Source organism: Apteryx rowi, unplaced genomic scaffold (assembly GCF_003343035.1).
Source record: "Apteryx rowi isolate R43461 unplaced genomic scaffold, aptRow1 scaffold_1468, whole genome shotgun sequence".
Classification (NCBI taxonomy): Eukaryota; Metazoa; Chordata; class Aves; order Apterygiformes; family Apterygidae; genus Apteryx; species Apteryx rowi.
In genome coordinates, this window is record NW_020447717.1 from 22,165 (window position 1) to 40,751 (window position 18,587).

The following is an 18,587-nucleotide window of genomic DNA, read 5'->3' on the forward strand; positions in this document are numbered from 1 at the left end:
GGGGGGGGGTTGGTTTCGGTGCTTGGCGCTGTACAGRAGGAGTTTGGTCGTCGGTGCATGGCGCTGTATGGGACAGGTTTGGCCGGTCGGTGCACAGCGCTGCATGGGACAGGTTTGGCTGGTTGGTGCATGGCGCTGTGCAGGGTAGTTAGGTCATCAGTGCATGGTGCTGTACAGGACAAGTTTGGTCATCGGTGCACGGCGCTGTACGGGATGGTTTGGTCATCGGTGCACGGCGCTGTACGGGACAAGTTTGGTCATCAGTGCACAGCGCTGTATGGGATGGTTTGGTCATCGGTGCATTGTGCTGTACGGGATGGGCTTTGGTTGTTGGTGCACGGCCCTGTACAGGAGGGGTTTGATCGCCGGTGCACGGTGCTGTACGGGATGAGTTTGGTCATCGGTGCATTGTGCTGTACGGGATGGGCTTTGGTTGTTGGTGCACGGCCCTGTACAGGACGGGCTTGGTCGTCGGTGCACAGTGCTGTATGGGAAGGGTTTGGTCATCGTTGCACGGCGCTGTACAGGATGGGCTTGGTCGTTGGTGTACAGCGCTGTACAGGATGGGCTTGGTCGTTGGTGTACAGCGCTGTACAGGATGGGCTTGGTCGTTGGTGTACAGCGCTGTACAGGATGGGCTTGGTCATCGGTGCATGGTGCTGTACGGGGTGGTTTGGTCATCGGTGCACGGTGTTGTACGGGATGGGCTTGGTCGTTGGTGCATGGTGCTGTATGTGAGGGGTTTGGTCGTTGGTGCGCAGCGCTGTTCGGGGTAGTTTGATCATCAGTGCACAGTGCTGCACGGGATGGGTTTGGTTGTCAGTGCACGGCGCTGTATAGAATGGGTTTGGTCATCGGTGCACGGCGCTGCACGGGGTAGTTTGGTCGCTGGTGCACGGCGYTGTACRGGGTAGTTTGGTCATTGGTGCAYGGTGCTGTACGGGACGGGCTCGGTYGTTGGYKCACAGCGCTGTAYGGGAAGGGTTYGGGGCTTTCGCTTCCTCCCTGCTCRGCGGCCCCGTGCCCAGGGCGGGTTGAGCTTCCTGGGTCAGTGGCTGCGGCGGAGCAGGAACCGTCTCCACGGGGCCGAGCATTGGCGCCCACCGGGCCGCGCGGGAGCAGCATCCGGGGGCGACGGGCCGAGGGCGCCCGGGCTCCGGACCCCCACGCTGGGGCCCTGCRGAAACGGCGCTGCTTTGCAGGGAGGTTTGAGAAGTGAGTTTTGCCTGAAAAACTCTCCTCCTCCTTCCTCTCTTTCTCTTCTGTCCTTCTTCTCTCTCTCGCTCTTGTTCTTTTTGACTTTTTTCTTTCTGTTTTTTTCCCTCCCTCTCTCCATCACTTCCTCTCTACTTTCCTCATTCTATCCCTCCCCCCATTTTTCCTTTCTCCCTTTTCTCCCTCTTCTTTGTTTTCTTTTCTCTTTCTTTCTTTTTTCTCTTCTTTCCTTTTTTTCTCCCTCTTCTTTGTTTTCTTTTCTCTTTCTTTCTTTTTTCTCTTCTTTCCTTTTTCTTTTCTTTCCTTTTTCTCTTTTCTTTTTTCTCTCTTTTCTTTTTTCTGTCTTTTCTTTCTCTCTTTTCTCTCTCTCTTTTCTTTCTTTTTCTCTTTTCTTTTTTCTCTTTTCTTTCTTTTTCTCTTTCTTCTCTTTTTCCTCTTCTTTCATTTTCTCCTTTTTCTTCTTCTTTTGTTTTTCTCCTGTTTCCTCTTCTTTTGTTTTTCTCCCCTTTCCTCTTCTTTTGTTTTTCTCCCCTTTCCTCTTTTCCTTCTTTTCTTCTTTCTTTTCTTCTTTCTTTTCTCCCTCTCTTTCTCTCTCACTTTTCTTTCCTTCTTTATGTCTCACTTCTTTTCTTCTCCCCTCCCCTCCCCTCCCTCTCCCTCTCCCTCTCCTCCTCATCCTCTTCTCTTCCCTCCTCTCCTCCTGACAGGTTTCCTCGGTGCCCTCTGTTCCCCAGTGGAGCCTCTCTGCGATGCTCCCGGCACCTCCCTCCACTGCCACGCGTCTCGGCATCCCACCCCGTTGCCGGTCCGCTGGGGAAACGGACTGATCCTGAGCCCCTTCGGGGCTGTGCGTGGGATCTGGCTCCATGGCTCATGRTGCCAGCGCTTTCTAGGTGCGAGTCCCTGCGGGCGCCCACCTGGGCAAGGGTGGGTGCAACCTGCTGGGCAATGCAAAGTGCTTGAACTCTTGCAAATTGTGATCSTGCCCATTTTGGGATAGCTTCTGCCATAGGTGCAGAAATGTTTGGGCTTGTTTCACAGGCCTCTGGGGCGTTTGGGATGCATCCAAGCATCCCCATGCAGGCGACGGGTATGAGATGGGAGAGCACCCACAGGAGCACTGTTTTGCAGGTTTTCACTCTCCTTCTTCTTGCTTCCAGGCTGAGCCGAGTCTTGCCCRGATCATGCCGAAGCGGAAATGCAAATTTACTGAGGAGCTCCAGGCCAAATACCCCTGCTTCCGCGTGGGCCGGGAGAGATGGGAGGCCGAGTGCCTRGTGTGCCAGGGGGGCACCTACGTCTCCGTGGCCAACAAGGGCTCCCTCGACCTGGAAGCCCACGTGCAGTCCATGAAGCACAAGAGGAACGTGCTGGGGGGCGGCTCGGCGGCCAGGCTGGCCGGCTGCTTCCTCCCCGCTGACTGCCAGCCCTTCGATGTGGCATCCGAAAATGACCTGGGCTTCTCCACCACCGTGCTCCAGGACTGCTGCAACTCCCTGGCCGGCTCGCCTGGCTTGGCCAAGATTCCTGAGCCTGGCGTAGATGTCTTGGGCTTGCAGATCAAGACCGAGGAGAGGTTGGAGGAGGCGCTGGCTCCCTTTGGGCTCGACCGCGGTGCGGGGGACCTGCTGGATGGGGTCCCGTTCTGCGGGGTGGCCCTGGGTGTCAGCGCCGGCGATGGAGGGGTGCCGTTTCCCATCCAAATCCGGTATTTTGACTGGAAGAGGGGTGGCCTGCAAATGAGGATGATGGCTGTGGAGCCAGAGCCGGGCGAGCCGGCGCCTGCCRCCACTGCCGCCGTGCTCGCTTGGGAGATCTTGGAAAGGCACGGCCTGCGTCAGAAGTGCGTCGCGATAGTGGGTGACAGCCGTAACGCCATGTTCGGGGGGCTGGGGCCGACTGATGTCCCRGCCGACGTCCCCGGGCTGCGGGAGCTGCTGAAAGGCGCTTTCATCGCCACCGACTGCCCCGCGCACATCCTCAGCAATTGCATCCAGCACGGGGCAGATAGCCTGGAAGTCGACATCCAGTCCATCGTCTGGAAGATCTACACCTATGTCTCYGTCTATGCTGTGTGGACAGAGCCGCTGAAGGACTTCTTGGAGTTTGCCAAAAGGGAGTACCGGCGGTTGCTGTATCATGGCAGGACGCCCTGGCTGCTGCTGCTCCCGGCGATCACCCGGCTGCTCCAAGCATTCCCAGCCTTGAAGTCTTTCTTCCTCTCCCTTAACAAGCCCCCCTTTGCCATCAAGAGTTTCTTCGAGGACGACTTCAGCGAGATCTATCTGCAGCACCTGGCCTCGCAGGTGGCCGTCTTCGACATGCACCTCAAAACCCTRGTGAGGGAGGACAACTCCCTTTCAGAGGTGCTCAGCGTCCTGGCCTCGGTCCGTCGCACCCTCCTGGAGCGCCGAGCCCACAACTTCATGTCACTGCGGGTGAAGGAGCTGCTGGCAGAGAGGCGCGCCGCTGGGAGGGACAGGCAGTGCGATGCCTTCTGCCGCTGCGTGCAGGGCCTCTATGTGGCTTTCGTCGAGTACCTGGACGCCCAAACGGGGCAGTTCGACGCGCTCTCTTGTTTCCAGTGGATGCAGCTGCGGGGGCCTCCGTCRTGGGAGGACGTGGAGGGCTGCATCAAGTACTTGGCGGACCGTGGGGTCGTGGTGGACGACAGTAAGTGCTTCGATCAGTTCTGCCACCTCATCACCTTCCTGAGGGACTGCAAAAGCATCAGCGATTTCGGCGCTCTGCAAACCCACCAGAAATGGGTACGCTTCTTCAGCAGCTCCCGCAGCTTGGCTGGCCACTCGGAGCTCCTGAGGATGGCTCAGGTTTTCTTCGCCATCCCCTCTTGTGGGGCTGACTTCCCAAGGGGACTTTTCCTTAAGTGAAGCCCACAGGACCAGGCATGGATCTGCCATTTCTGGGGAAGGTGTCCCCTTGGCCGGACTAACGGGAAGCCTGTGGCTTACAAAGATGGTTCTGCATCGATAGACCCTATCTCTGTTTTTTTTAATCAGTCAGACAACCAGGAAGGATTAGTTGTCGGTGTTTTTAAGGGCTGTACGCAATCCGCAGGAGAGGTGATTTTGCTCTTGTGGATACCTTGTGCAAATAAATACTTCTGGCGTGCCTGAACGCATTTCTCTGCCTGCTCGTGCAACGGCAGCTGCTTTGCTTTTTGCAGTGCGGCAGCTCTGCCAGGAGCCCGGTTCGAGAGGAGTGATTCGAACGAGCTGTCTGAGCTCAGATGGGCCTCTCGGGGATGCCAACCATGGACCGAACGAAGCCCTTAGAGAGGTTGTTGGGGGGGTCAGTGTGGGCCCATATATCTGATCTATGCTCTGATCATCTGTGGGGTGAAGAGGGGTAGCTGGAGGTGAGATAGCTTCCAGGGTGGAGGTCGGCCAGGACTCAAAGGACTTGTTTCTTTGGTTGGAAAGAGGGAGGGTGAGTCTCTTGCCTTGCACTTACAGCTTCCCCCAGGGCGCTAAGCTTGGATGCAAGCCCTGAAAAACAGAGCTCAATGGCTCTGCTCCAGCTCTATCTGAGGGATGGAAAAGGCTCTTGTGGTGCCACTGAGGCACCTGGAGATCTCGGAGAAGCTTTTGGGGTGGGGTGACTTTATCACCTGCACGCACATTTTGGTCGTGTCCTCTGGGGTGTGTGAAGGGCCCTCCCAAGACCAGATGTAAGAAAACACGTGATGAAGAGAGTCCTGCCCTCCTTCTGCCACTCACCGCCCTCGCGCCATAAGCAAGAGGATTTATCTTGGGGATGCAGGGCACCTGAGACATTTATTGCCTATGCTAGTAAACACAGCAGAGAGAAGGTGCCCAGCCAGCAGGTATTAAAGTGAAATAAATATTTGCTCATTTGGAGCATTAAGATTCACTTGCTGCCAAAGTATCCTTCATATATGTGTATGTCCACATGCGAATATCTTCCTCCCTTGCAGTTTTCCTCCTGTGATCGCCCTGCAACTTGCGCAGCTGGCAGCTGCCAAAGCAACGGGTCATGAACATGCACGGCCTCAACCCGTCGGTCTTCCAGCCTCTGGATTTACAGCGAGACTCCAGGAAAACCCTCCTGCCTGCTTATCTGTGCCATGGGCGAGGGCTTCCTTCCCGGTTTATCATTAGGCACGCAGCAATTAATTGCTCCTTCCAGCTTTTTACCAAACAGAGGGTGAACCTCCGTCCTACGTAACTTCACAGTTCCATCTGGTAGTCAGAAAAAGCTCTCTAAGTTAATGCTATCCCTGCCATCATGACACCAAATTGCAGCAGATTCAGGGCTCTGCCTTGAAAGCAATCGCAAGAACAGCACTGTCTGTCCGAAAGTGCCCTGCCCTTGAATTTGTCACTGACAAGTCACAATGTTGACGCAAGCACACCCTGCCCAGGGGAGGACTTTGCCTGGGTGTGATGAGAAGGTTGCTTTTGGTCAGCGCTGTGGTTTCCTTCTTCAGAGCCTGCCTTCCTCCAGAGAGCTGGTTGGAGCAGCCACCCTCTGTTCCCCGCTAGACATCCGGACGCTGCCCGAGATGAGCTCTCTTTTTGTGCGGAGCGTGGAAATTGAGATAGCCAACAAAACCCGGAATGTGACCCTGCATACCCCCAGGTAATGCTGCAATAAACAGCTCCCTGGCAGGTGAGAGGGTACAGGGGGGAGGTGAATGCGAGGGGTGGAAAAAATATTGCCAGAGAGGACACCCAGGATTCATGCAGAGTGCCGAAGTCAGAGTATTTTCCTTGGGGCACGTAAAATATGTCCAAGTGCTCTCCCCTTTCCTCCTCAACTGTGCTTTCCTTGCAGGAGCTACTGCTACAGTGGCTACAGCTATATACCACCCAGTCCCAAGATCCCCCCTGGTGCCACGGAGAGCTGCCAATTTGCTAATGTAGCGCTCAGCTTCCGGGGGAGCGTGGGGATCCTGGTGTATGAGGCAGACACCTTCACACTGGCCATCCTCTTCTCCAACCCCTATGACTACAACATTTTCTATATGGAGGTTGCCCTGGAGATCTCCATGGAAAAAGCCCACCTCGGCAACTTGGAGGATGTCTACAAGAGGATGTACAACAGCGTGCCCACTGGCAACGTTAATGGCACCACCTTCCAGCGAGCCAAACTCCATGCATGCCAGGAGACCCTCATGGTCTCTGCCAACCATGTGCAGGTCATGGCCACCATGTCCAGCGCTGCTAACTCAGTCCTGAAAGTAATTGTGGAGGATAAAGATAGTCCCCCCCCATATTCAGAGCAAGCACCACCTGGTAGCCTTGGGCAGTATCAGCCTCGGCCGAAGAATTGGAAGAACCTGCTCAAAGGCAAGACGGGCAGGTGATAGTGCTCTCTGTTTTGGTTCTTGCTTGCTTTAGATGCCAGGCAACATGTGCTTCCTTCAATAAAGGCTAAAGCCAAGTATCCAGACTGGTGCTGTGTTGCTCGAAGGTAGGGGACTCAGAAGGCCATGGAGGAGGGAGGATGCTTCTGTCACCTCCTAGCTGCCTTTTTAACTGGTTCGGAGGACTCCCCTTTGAGCAATGAGGACTGGAAGCAGGGTTTGAAGGTCCTGCACAGAGTTGGGTGGGCTATGCTGTGCCTGGGGCTTGGGAGCTTGCTTGCACCCTCTGCCTAGGGGAAAGCTCCTCTCCTCAAGGAGTTCTCTTTGGTTAGAATTACAGCTTAGATTTCGTTATGATGTTTCTCCATGCTGGGTTCAAAAAGCTACCGTAGCCCTACATCTAACAGACCATCCCTCTGTTTGTTGTTCCCATGGCCATTGTGCCAGTCTATCAGTCATCTCTCTCATAAAATGACTCGCCTCTGTGCTTGTCCATCCATCTGCCTGCCCATCCATCTACCTGCCCATCCACCATCCCTCCATCGTCTCTTGTAGAAGGGTACATTTTTGAGGTGAAAAGCTGGTGTAACTGGACTAGCTCCAGCCAGGTACTGGGAGCCATGGTCAGCTATGTTTTGAGCAAAATCTCTTTTGGGTTGTTGTTCCCCTTTCCTTCTTGTGCATCAAAGGAGGAGAGAACAGCTCTGGGCTTCCTCATGTGCTGCTGCTTATCTGATGAGGTTAGTGGTTACCATGAATTGTGTCACATTCAGCTATGAGATATTGCCTTCCAGGGTTACCATTTCCTTCTGATGAACAGATTTTGCTCAGGGCTTTTTTCTTTTTGTTTGGCTTTGTGGTTGGAAGTGGCAACGGCAGCCAAGCAAACCAAAGAGCATCGCGGTGACCTGGGGGAGCAGAGGTGGACAGGGTCTCATGGGCTGTGGTTTAGCTGAGGCCCTGCGGGCAGAGGTGAGAGCAGGATGAGGTCTGAAGGGTTTTGTGGGTAAGAATGGCACAAGACAGCTCTGAAATGCAAATCTATGCCTTTTTTTTTGGCCCTGGATCCCCCAACAGTTATTGTCTGAARGGTTCAATGCAGCTGAAAGGGGGAAAGAGCAGAGTGAGGCGGAGATGTCTCCATCACCATGTCCGATGACCTGACACCCCCCCACTTTCCTCCCTCCAGAGAGTGGTATTAGGGGCAGGGCGATATGGAGCAAACCCAGCTTCTCCCCTTTCCCTTCACCCTTTGTCCCTGTTGAATGGGTCTGTTGCATCAGGTGTTTGGTGAACAGTGTGCAAAATGGCTCTGATGGAGAGTCCTGCCAGGTGTAGCCTCTTCCTCTCTTGGGTGCTGCTGGCAAGCGGTTCTTTGTGCTGGCTGTGCCTTTGCGAAATGCAGTCCAGCCCTTACATCTTTATGGGCTCCAACCGTGCCTGTCTGAGGCAAGCTCTACAGCTGAGACTCCCCTAGGACTCTGGCTCCTAGCTGCATCTGGTGGAGGATCTCAGCTCCTAGCCTTTCAGAGACCACTAAAAAGGACCAAGAATCAGAGGGTGAAGCACCTTTTTAATGAATGCACCTTCTTGCTCCTGATCCACTGCAATGTTCACAGCTGCTCCCAGGAGCCTGGAGCAAACTCTGCTGGCTCTGGCAGTAGAGCTGCATTTTGTGGCTGAGTGCTGTGTCTCTGGGGCTGCAGATGGAGCAGCTGGGTGCTCAGGACACTGCAAAGGCTGAGGAGGTGCTTTCGGCAATTGCCTACACAGTGCAGGTGGCAYTGACCCAAGGCGTATCATCCTGGGCCAATTACCCCTGACATGGCTGTGGGGCACTGCAGATATCAGAGTGGCTTGTGCAGCAGTCCTCAGCACCCCAATGCATTTCTCTGGTCCAGCAGCAGGACTGCAAAAGGCTCCTGGACTTTTCTTCCTTCACAGTGTTTGTGAGGTGTTGTGACCTTCTAGCAGGAGATGAAAGCCTTTAACTTGGCCAGCTGGACTCGCTTTCCTGCAAGGCAGACGTAGCGATATGTGGGTAAACATGCTCGCAGAGAGGAACTACCACACCATAAACATGAGACAAACACAGCACCACGCCTGTGCAAGGGCTTTCAAAACAAGCCGAAGGACTGACAGCCCAGTTTATGCCTCCTAATCTTGAAGGCTGCCTTGAGCTGCTCACCTTCAGCGTGAATGCACGTAAATGCAGGCTTGGTAACCACAGCATGGCACCATGCACTGCGCAATGGCCAGCCACGCTGACCGGGGCTGTTCTTACCTATCTGCAGCAGGAGATGGACCACAAGAGCCAGAGTCAGGAAAGAGAGAACCACAAAGGCCAGGCTGCCTGAGACTCCCAGCCCTGGGAGAAAGAAAGCAGCCAGCAGTGAGGAGGAGCACTGGTTCCCAGGGGAYCCAGGCCAGGGGGGCAAAGCCAAGCTCTGCACCATCCCCACCATGTCCTCGGCTGCTTGGCTCATTTGCAATGATGCTAGGAAACCTGGAAAGCTGCCACTGTGTTGGTGCAAAGGGACCTGTACTCCAAACTCCCCCTCAAAGTGGGACTAGCTTCTGATAGCTTGGCCATGGCTTGGCATAACCCAGTATTGAAAAACTGCTGAGGTTGGAGACTGTCTGGCCTTGCTGGACCCATCCCAGGGCTACAGCTATCCCAGGGCTGCCCCACCTTCAAGGGAAACAAGCTTTTGCTAATGTCCTGTCCAAACTTCTCAAGCTACAAGTTGTAGCTGTTTGCTCTCATTATATTGTCTGCAAGGGCCGAGAGGAGTTTGGATCTGTCATTTTTTTTAAATGGAGCCAGACTTGCGTACTAAGAGGGTAGCTACCTTCAGCCTGCTGGCCGTGCTGCTCCTGACACAGCCTGGTAGTCACTTTGCTTTCCTTGCAGGAAGAGCTCATGGCAGAGTGTATTCAACCCAGGAATCCCCAGGTCCTGTATATAGGGAATATTGTCCCTTCCTCAGCTGATTTTCCCCAAGTCCCCATTGGTGAGCGATGGTGAGCTGAAGTGAGAATGCCAACACCGTCAGCGCTGCAACACCTATTTCAGGCCGCTTCAGGGAAAAGTTCTGTATACCCCCATGMCCAGGGAAGGAAAAATGAGGAATTTCCATTTGCAAGGAAGCAGCCACCTTGGGTGGCTAAAAGCTGCTTTCTGGAAGCTGTGTTGTGCTGGAAGGCACCCAGGGGTAACACTGTGAGTCTTCCCATGAGGACGGGGGTGACCAAGTCCATGATAAGACCTGGCAGTCCTTGTGCTGCTGGCTAGCAGAGGACGGCACCCTCCCATTCCCCTTTCTGTGCCGCAGRGACTGTCCAATCTGGAGCAGGTAGTGACACCAGAACTTGGAAACTGGCATGCTTGGCCAAAATTTTATCCCGTGGGGTGCCACAGCAAGAACRGGGAATGCAACTTCTTACCTTCAGCTGCCAGCTCTGGGCTCGGGGCAGTGCTGTCATTCCTTGGAGCATCCTTCCTGCCTGGGGGACAAACACRCAGAGAAGGGGTCGCCCCCAAACCACCCTGTCCTTGTCACATCGTGGGGATTGCCAGAGCGCAGACAAACAGGGATTTGGGGGTGGACCCAGGATGCTCTACTATGGTTAACGAGGAACATTGCTGCACCAGGCTGATCTTGCTGGTAGGGTCCCAGCGGGGCTGCCACTGCAGGGCCCCTGAGCCTGTGCAATAGGGGCAGCCACTTCTGGGGTTGTTCAAGGGGTGTTCTGGATATGGGGCAGAGAAAACCTCCCCTTGTCCTTAATCCACTCACCTCCAGCACTCAGGAGCCACGGGACACTCAGCCTCGAAAGCTTGACCTGTCCGAGGCTGCTCAGGCGCAGGTACCCGCAGGAGTAGGTGCCGCTGCTCTCTGGGGAGAGCCGGAAGGTGAGCGTGGAGGTGAACTGCCCTTTCCCAACTGGGTGGTTTGCCAGCTCCACCCCGTTCTTGCAGAAGAAGATGCGGGCAACGGGGAAGTGGGAAAAAACAAGGCAGCGTGCCAGAACCAAGTCGCCTTCCTGAGCTGAAGAGCTGTTTGAGAAGAGTGCTGGTGGGGGAAAGTCACCTGAAATGGCAAAGAGACGCAGCTGTGGCATGCTAGCACAGAGGGAGAGGTGCTGGTGAGCAATGACTTTTAATCTCTCCGATGGCAGCATAGGCTTTGCAGCTGCCYCGGCGCTTTTTGATGGAAATAGAAAATTGAAGGGGAAAAAAGGAACAAGAGTTGGAAGAGCCTGTCCGTTTTTCAGCCAGCCGGTGAGTCATGGAATAAATTTGAAAAAAAGTAAGAAATACTTTGACTCATGGAAAGCAAAAGCTCTGCTCATGTCAGGAATCAGCACTGAAGCAGGTAAAGACAGAAACAGACCTGGGAAGAAAAGAGCTGGAGGGTAAATATATTAAAAAATGTGGGTTTTAGTAACCAAAACAATTTTTGCTTCCTGGCTAAGTAGGCAGAACATTCTCAGGCAAAAATACGTAAAATGTGGGGGGACCGAAGCACTTAATGATGGTATTTCCAAAGGGAAATGTTTTCCTTTCCATTAATTTCTAGCCAATCTTTTGTGCTAAGGTGCAATTATATAATTAAAACTTGCAGCTKCCTCCATCAAAATGTTCCCGAGCAACTGTGATATCTTTCACAGTGCATCCACAGTCCCTACAGGAAAATCACATCTTTGGTGGGTTTGTTTTTTCTTTTAGTTTGCCCTCTAGCTTGAAAAGAAACCTCTTCCCACAGCTGCACAGAGGAAACTGCTTGACACAGAGCTAAGCAATGCCTTCCCCTTTGGGCAAGCATGCAGACACTGGGGTTTTCCAGGCTTGCAGCTGCCTTGTGGTCAATGAATCCCAGCCCCCATGGCCAGATGGTCACCAGGACATSCTGTGCCAGGGGATGGGAAGCAAGGTTGCAATTCTCCTTGGATGGAAGAGCCATAGTGGGTTTGGAGGGCCTGGAGAAATGAAGAGACAGCGGAGGAGTGTTTTGTTGCAAGCACAAGGGAGAGAGAAAGGCCTCATCCTGCTGCCATGCCAGAAACCACATGTCTGCTGCCACAGGATATCCAGGATCAGGTCTGGTTTTCTGGGCATTTCCCATGAGCTGATATCAGGCCACCTGTCCAGAACACACATGCAGTGCAGCATGGTGCAAAGCATGAGCATTGCAGTGCAGTCTCGGYAAGGTGTCAGGAATCGAGCCCCAAGCTTTCTCCTCTCACTGCCATGGCCCAGGACACATGCACATTTGTGTGTGTGTGTGTGTGTGAAGGGTATTTTTCTGACCATCCCCTCTGCGATGCACTCACCTGGGGAGCTGCAGGTCTCCGTCTCTATCTCGCTGGCACCTGTGTAGGGTAGCAGAAGGGGTTAGTCKAAGATGGTCTGCCAGGCTCCTTTGCAGCTGGTGTTTAGAAGAGGGCAKGCTGGCTGGTGTAGAAAGGGATACATCACTCTTAGGATGCTGGGGCAAGAGAACCTGCCCTGGGAAAGCTTGTAGAAGATGGGGACAGTTTGCTGCAGAGCTCTGCACAAAGGTCTGAAATCACTAGTGGGGATTGAAAGGGGCTTTTAAGTGATGCCTTGTCCTTTCCTGCCCGGCTAGGTACAGCCACACCTGTCCTATGCTTGGTCCTGCCCCAAGAGGGATACAATGCCATGTTCATGCACATGGCTCAATGCAAGGATAGGATTCCCTCCGTGGGAGCGTGGCAYGTTTCTTACATCCCTGTTAGCAAGATAAGCCCTCCATGAACGTAGCAACCGGCCAGGGGATGCCCACACATCCCTCTAAGCACCTGACACAGCAGACACAGACCTTCAGACTGTCCATGAAGCTCTATGTTTTTAGACTCTTTGGACCCCTTAGCAATTGCTCCAGAGACTCATGGTTTTGCCTCTCAGATGGGGCTTTTTTTCCCCTAGTAATGACACCATGAAGGATTTCCCAGGGACTTGTGCTCTCATCCCTTGATGCCATCCTGGACRTGACTCTCAAAAGTGCCTCCCTGCGCACTGCTGGTGGATGTTGCTCTCTGGTCTCCACCTGCCACACGCGTGTTAGTGCCTGTCTGACCGTGCTGCAAGCCCACCCTTCTCCCAGAGCTGTGGAGAGGACCCAGGAGTCCTGATATCCAGGTCCTCCCCTGCAACACCCTACTGGGCAACCTGCCCACTTACCTGCAAGCCAGCTCAGCAAGAGCAGGGTACCAGCACCCCTGGCATCCCAGCTCCTTCTTGCCATGCCCAAGGCACGTCTGCACACAGCGCTGTGCTCCCCAGGATGAGGCTGCAGCGAAAGAAAGGGGAAGTAAAGGCTGGTTTCCTGCCTGTGATGCTTCGCTGGGGCATGACCCTGGTCTCRGGGAGGAGAATGCAAGAGGATGGGACAGGCAGGACACATACCTGCCGTGCTGGGTGCACCGCAGGCAGAAAGCACACACCYGGGCTTGCAAACTGTGGGGCGGCACCTGGTGCCTTGCTGCCCATACTCCCCTGCAAAAGCCCCCAGAGAGGCTTGGGTGTGACTTTGCTTTGTCACAGTGTGTTGCACTACGTCTGTGAGCACCAGCCTCCATGGGAGACTCGAGGTATGTCACAATTTCCCCTGGGCTCAGCACAGTAGCACAARCCAATGCATGGCAGGTTTCCAACATCCTGAGGGCAAGGCTTCCTCCAAATTTCTCAGCCTGTACAGYCTCAGCCCTGAGATTCCTGTACTTCCACACATTGTACTGGAAATGTGCAATATCCGTTTGACATCTCTTGGACAAACAGAATTTCCTTTTTTTTTTTTTTTTCCCCCTAAAGAACCTCAGCTGATCAAGTCCAACCTGATCCCAAACAGGCATTTGTATCCCCTGCAAGGATTATCAGAGTGGCACCCAGCCTAGTACCTTGACCCTTAAATCTAACCTTTGGTAGRTGCAGCAGCCCGTTGTCTGGATCACTAGGACACTGTCATTTATAATCTTCTTSCCCCAGGCTTTCTGCCCCAACAACATTGTGCTGTTTGGCTTGTAGGTTCAGCTGCAGCCCAGGGACCACAGCAAGAAACCCCTCACACACACTTTTCTGTGAATACATGCTTGAGCCCCAGGGTTGCAGCCTGACCTCCCTGCAACCCTCTTTTCATCATTAATGCCCTAATCATCCCCTCTCCTATCTGTCAACGGGCAGTTATACCCAGGTGAACTGAATAGCCCTGCAGGCTCCACTGAGCTGGTGTGCAATCCAGTTTTGGTGCCATTTGGAGAGYCCAAGGGGAATCTGGGCTTATGAGGGAAACCCAGAACATCTCCAGAGTTGTTAAACACCTTTGCATGGGAAGAGGGCCCTGGATCTCCACTGTCGGGAGCTCAGGCTCTTGGCTTTTAAACTGTGCAGTGGGAGAAGGCTCCATAATCCAGTCTCCTCTTTGCTTGCCTGGGTGGAAAGGGGTCTACATGGCCCTGTATGCATCCTCTCCCAGGCTAGACACTCCTGACCCCACATACTCTCCCCATTTTCTGCGGAGTCCCTGTCCCCCTGGTTTTAGTCYCTGCACTGGGGAGCTCTGCCTCCCCGGAGGAATTCACCCTGATGTGATCCGTCCTTCCCCAGGGTGTCTGTCCAGCCATCTGCAGGCAGATACGGAGATTACATCCAAGGAGAGGAAGCTTCTGGCCAAGGGCAGTTTGCATGTGTGGCTCTGAACTGGGGGCCAGATGCAGAGGGCATTGCACCAGTTGGCAAATCAACAGTGGGGCCTTTTTTTTCCCCTCCTGTCTTTTCTCACAGATTGCACCAAAGAAAAAGGCGGACAGTTTTCTTATCTCATTTCCACTTCCTGCCCTTTCTTTCCTCCCCTCCCACACACTTTTGTATTCTTCTCACTTTCGGTTTCCTTCTTGAATATACGCTTATGTTTCCTGCTCTGTGGTGTTTTGCAAGCCTTGTAGCCCAAAGAGTGAAACACGACATGGGGAGGGCTTAGGCCTGATGCTGGGGAGGTAAAAAGCCTGGACCTCTAAATCTGAGTGTATTCAATTGCATTTCCTGAGAGCGGGGTATAAAAAAGAGAAGAGAAGACTGCTGATTGCTGAAAAGAAAGAAAGATAAACATGACACAGATGGGAAACAGAAGTTTTGAGTGGGGAGATTTCAAAATTTCCCATGGAGAAGTGTGTGTGTGGGGAGATGCAGCTGAAGATGGAGTGAGGTCCCAGGACTTTTGCAAGGCCTGTCAGGCCTTTCCAGGCTTTTTCAATAGAAAACAGTCACAGTCCTTCTTCCCAGAGCACAGAAGACTTTGGAAATTTCTGTTGTGTTTGGAAATCATTGCTGTTTTAAAGAAAAATGCAAGCAAKAATCACCCAGAAGCTTTTGGAGCTAGTTTTCCCAGGTGTTCTGGGTCATATCATGCCTAATTGAAATGCACCTAAAGCAGTTTGACAGAGAGCATTTCATATGGGCCAGAGCAGCCCTCTCAGGTCAAATTCTGAATTACTAAGTGRTGACTTGTTTCCTACTGCAACGGAAATTATAAAACCAGAAAACAGACCAAGAAAGACCAGAGCTTGCCTGCCTCCTATAAATAGTGCAAAGGTGGGCTGGGGCTTGTAAGCAGACTCGTGCAATGCTCCTGCACTGCTGGAGGTGCAACACTGGTGCACAGGGATGCTGACACAAACCACTTCCTGAATTGTGGCTCCGCTCACAGGTCTCCTCACCACCTCCCAGCCCCACATTGCAGAGCTCTTTTTTTTTTTTTTTATCACTGTGGCCTCAGTCGGCCAGCTCCTGTGACACTCYGTTGGTCTCAGCCTGACAGGGTGCACCCCATAGCTCCATCCTTTAAGGGTGCTGCCAGAAGAGAAGGGGTTTTGGGAGCGTTGCTGAACTAGTCAAATCCCACATCCAGGGCTGAGCAGGACTTCTCTGCCATGCCACAACATCGAGCATCATGGTGCAAACCCTGGGGAAGGGGTAGGGCATGGGGCAAGGAAATGCCCCTGTGCCAGGACCATAGCTCCACGCAGCTGTTGTGACACCCCAAGAACATTTGTGATGAACATGGCCAGAAAGAGCATCAGGTTGCCCATCTGAGGGTCCATCTCCTGCGGGCAGTATCTGCTGCTTGGGGGCAGRGAGTGGCTTATTCTCCTCTTTTGGGTTGAATCATTTTTCCCAGGGAGGAAATCAAGCCTCCCACCAGAGATGCAGCTTGCTGGGAGTAACTCAGTGCATTAACCCAAACTCATGTGCGTGGTGGGGTGATTCTTGAGCATGTTCAGAGCTTGCAGAGAGATGAGACAGAGAGAGGAACACGGTCTGGCCTGGAGGAAGGGGTGGGTGTGAGCGATGTTTCGCTTTTCACTCAGAAGCGAGGGCCACGCTGGCCACAGACACGTATCAGCCCCATCCTCAGATGTGACGCAGGATCCCACAGCCCTCGGTGCTGAGCAGAAAGCAGGGCGTCGGGGCAGACGATCACAGGGGATGCCTTCCTACAAAGCGTAAAGGTGCTTTGGGATAATATTTGGGGTCAGAGCCCCCATCCTGACTTCCCCACCATCCTRTTGTGGATGCTCTGTGAGTCTGGGGTGGGGTGAGGGCTGTTTGTTTAGGCTTTAGGATGGGGCCAAAATAGGCTGGGGCCGGGGCAAATGGGCTTTTGGGGGAACTGTGGAGAAAAGAAAGTGATCTCAGGAGGTGATCTAGTGTAAAGGCTAGAGTACTGATTTATTTGCAAACTTTAGCATRCTTTTTTTCTTCCTCAGCCATGACCTTGTAATTGGCTTTGGATCAATTCCTGAGATTTACTGAGAATTTTAGCACTTCCAGGGACATCAGCCTCAAACAACGAGCCTAATGACACGCTGGTCACTCCACATAGGGACCTGGGCAGRTGCTCGCAGGTGAGCCTGGTTGCTGCCTCTCTGAATACTCACTCATCTGCTCTGCAATGCAGGTGCCGGTGTGACCACGCAGGACATCGGCAGCTCCCCAGGTGAGTCTGAACATGGGGATGTTCCCAGACAAGGGAGGCATGTGGGGAGCAGCGAAGGGATGAGAAAAGGGTTTTGTTCCCCAGSACTGAAGCCTTGGAGGAGCGACCATCCTGGATGCAAGCTGTTTTGCAGCCCTACARTCACTGATAGTAGCCCCTGACATCCCCCCATCACTGCCTCTTCTCTGGGTGACCTCCCGGCTCCTCAGCTGAACCTCCACATACCTTCTGCTCAGCCTGGTGACACAGTTCTCATCCACTGTTTTGTCTTTCCAGAGTCACCCATAACCCCAAACTTTTTTATGTAAGGACAGGATGGCGGTTCACAGCCTGAATGTTGARCAGGGACAGGTGAGTTACTCTGTTCTCCTGAAGGTCTGCCAGGGGAGCACAGGGAGGTACATGTGTGGGTACCAGCACAGAGATGGGAGCAACTGGCTGAGGAGCTCTGCCTGCAGGCTCCCCAGAGCCTGGAAATCACGGGTGAGACGGGGCACTGAGGTGTGAGCAGGCACTCCAGGGCCCCAGCAGACCCTGGAGGAAGGAGAGGACTCTACCGGTGGCCTGTGTCCAGTTTTCCCTGTGGGACCTCGCTATGTCTGCAGGAGCTGGGGATGCTTGGGGTTGGGCTGCTGCTATGATCATATTTCAGCCCTGACTTTGCCACCTGGGGAGAGTTCCCCCAACACCATCCCAGTGACACCCTCACTGACCCTGCAGGGGATGGGGACCCGGGGCTCCGGTCTGTGTGAAGCCATCCACATTGTGGCTCTTAGAGGGCAAGGGGAAGGGATGCTAGAAGGGACAGGGCCATGCCAAGGAGTCTCTTGAGCCTCCATGAACCCCACAGATATTATCCCCTTCCCAGGAAGAGCATCCTGACCCTCTCTTGTCCCCAGCATGATGGAAGCAGGGGGGGTAGTGGGGCCAGATCTAAGTAGGACTTTAATCTTTATGATGCATTTTTTTATTTATCATGACATTTGTTAGAGTGACAGTAAGCGGATCCCCATGACTGCAACACAGTTGCATGGATTTTCTTGATTTTCCCTCATGGGGATCTGGCCATGGGTTTGTACTCCCTTTTCCACAAACATTTGCTCAGCATGGTTTGCAGGACRTGTTCTTGAGGGAGGTCTGTGCAAGTAGCTGGGGAGAGCTGGAGGCACTAACTTTGCCTGCTTTTCCTCACAGGCAGTGGGTCAAGGTCCCAGGAGGAGCCTTCAGCCAGAGGTGAGTGATTCCCTCCCTGTACACGCAGTTTCCCAGAGCATCGGGTCAAGCGATGCTGGGCTCTTGGCACGAGGGYGTGGGGTTCAGCAACCAGGCTCTGGTGCCTGAGGTCTCTGGGCTCTATGCAGATGTCCTGCTCTCCGCTTGTCCCCATCCTCACCCTGGCATTTCCTCTGCCCGAACACCCTCCACCCTCCAGATTTGCTCCTCCTCACCCTCCCCTGACACTGAACCCTTGGCTTTAGTCYCTCATGGGGTCCCTTCCTTCACTTGACTCCCTCCCAGTTTCTGCTGCCTCTAAAACACCCTCCTGCTCCTGCCATGCTGACCCCATGCTTGTTCCGTCCCCATCTGGTCCTTGCTCCGTTGTTGATGGGGGAGGTACAGAGGGACCCAGGCAATCCTGGGAGGCCCTGGGAAAAGCTGGTCCCACAGCGACCAGGGGATTGTAAAGGAGCTTGGCCCTGCTCTCCCTGTGCCCGGCTCTCCCCTCAGCACTGACAAAACAGGAGCGCAAGAGGGACGGGGGCACCTGCCGTCACAGGGCTCCTGCCCCGTGGCTGTTGTGAGGATGGAGATGTGTGTTGGTGCAGGCAGGACATGGCTCCDGTGTCGTTCCCCCAGGGTGAGTGTCCCATCTCCGCTAAGGAGGGATGCCYTAGAGAAGGGATCCCCTCTCCCTCCAGCACCCACCTCTGCTGCAGACRTGGGGCTGGGGGCTTGGGCCTCTGCAGTGCCAAACCCACAGAAAGCAAGGGGTGAGGATGCTG

At 53.8% G+C, this 18,587-nt stretch overlaps 2 protein-coding genes and 1 long non-coding RNA gene across 4 annotated transcripts; all 3 read left to right on the forward strand.

Annotated features, from left to right (window-relative positions):
* Positions 1-962: 962 nt before the first annotated feature.
* Positions 963-4,353, forward strand: LOC112962351. Of its 2 annotated transcripts, XM_026058415.1 has the most exons (3): positions 963-1,215; positions 1,923-2,108; positions 2,376-4,353. In XM_026058415.1, exon 3 carries the CDS (start codon positions 2,400-2,402, stop codon positions 4,104-4,106), a length of 1,707 nt encoding a protein of 568 aa, XP_025914200.1. In that variant the 5' UTR covers positions 963-1,215; positions 1,923-2,108; positions 2,376-2,399; the 3' UTR covers positions 4,107-4,353. The 2 variants fall into 2 exon arrangements, with proteins under 2 accessions (XP_025914200.1, XP_025914201.1); XM_026058416.1 differs by lacking the exon at positions 1,923-2,108.
* Positions 4,354-4,458: 105 nt separating this feature from the next.
* LOC112962352 lies at positions 4,459-6,647 on the forward strand. The gene is made up of 3 exons (XM_026058417.1): positions 4,459-5,062; positions 5,174-5,838; positions 6,034-6,647. The coding sequence occupies exons 2-3, from the start codon at positions 5,594-5,596 to the stop codon at positions 6,563-6,565; spliced, it is 777 nt and encodes a 258-aa protein (XP_025914202.1). The 5' UTR covers positions 4,459-5,062; positions 5,174-5,593; the 3' UTR covers positions 6,566-6,647.
* A 9,348-nt stretch (positions 6,648-15,995) lies between these two features.
* On the forward strand, positions 15,996-17,818 carry LOC112962350. The gene is made up of 4 exons (XR_003252257.1): positions 15,996-16,096; positions 16,546-16,584; positions 16,861-16,935; positions 17,779-17,818. It is a non-coding gene; the product is annotated as an uncharacterized LOC112962350 (long non-coding RNA).
* Positions 17,819-18,587: the final 769 nt, after the last annotated feature.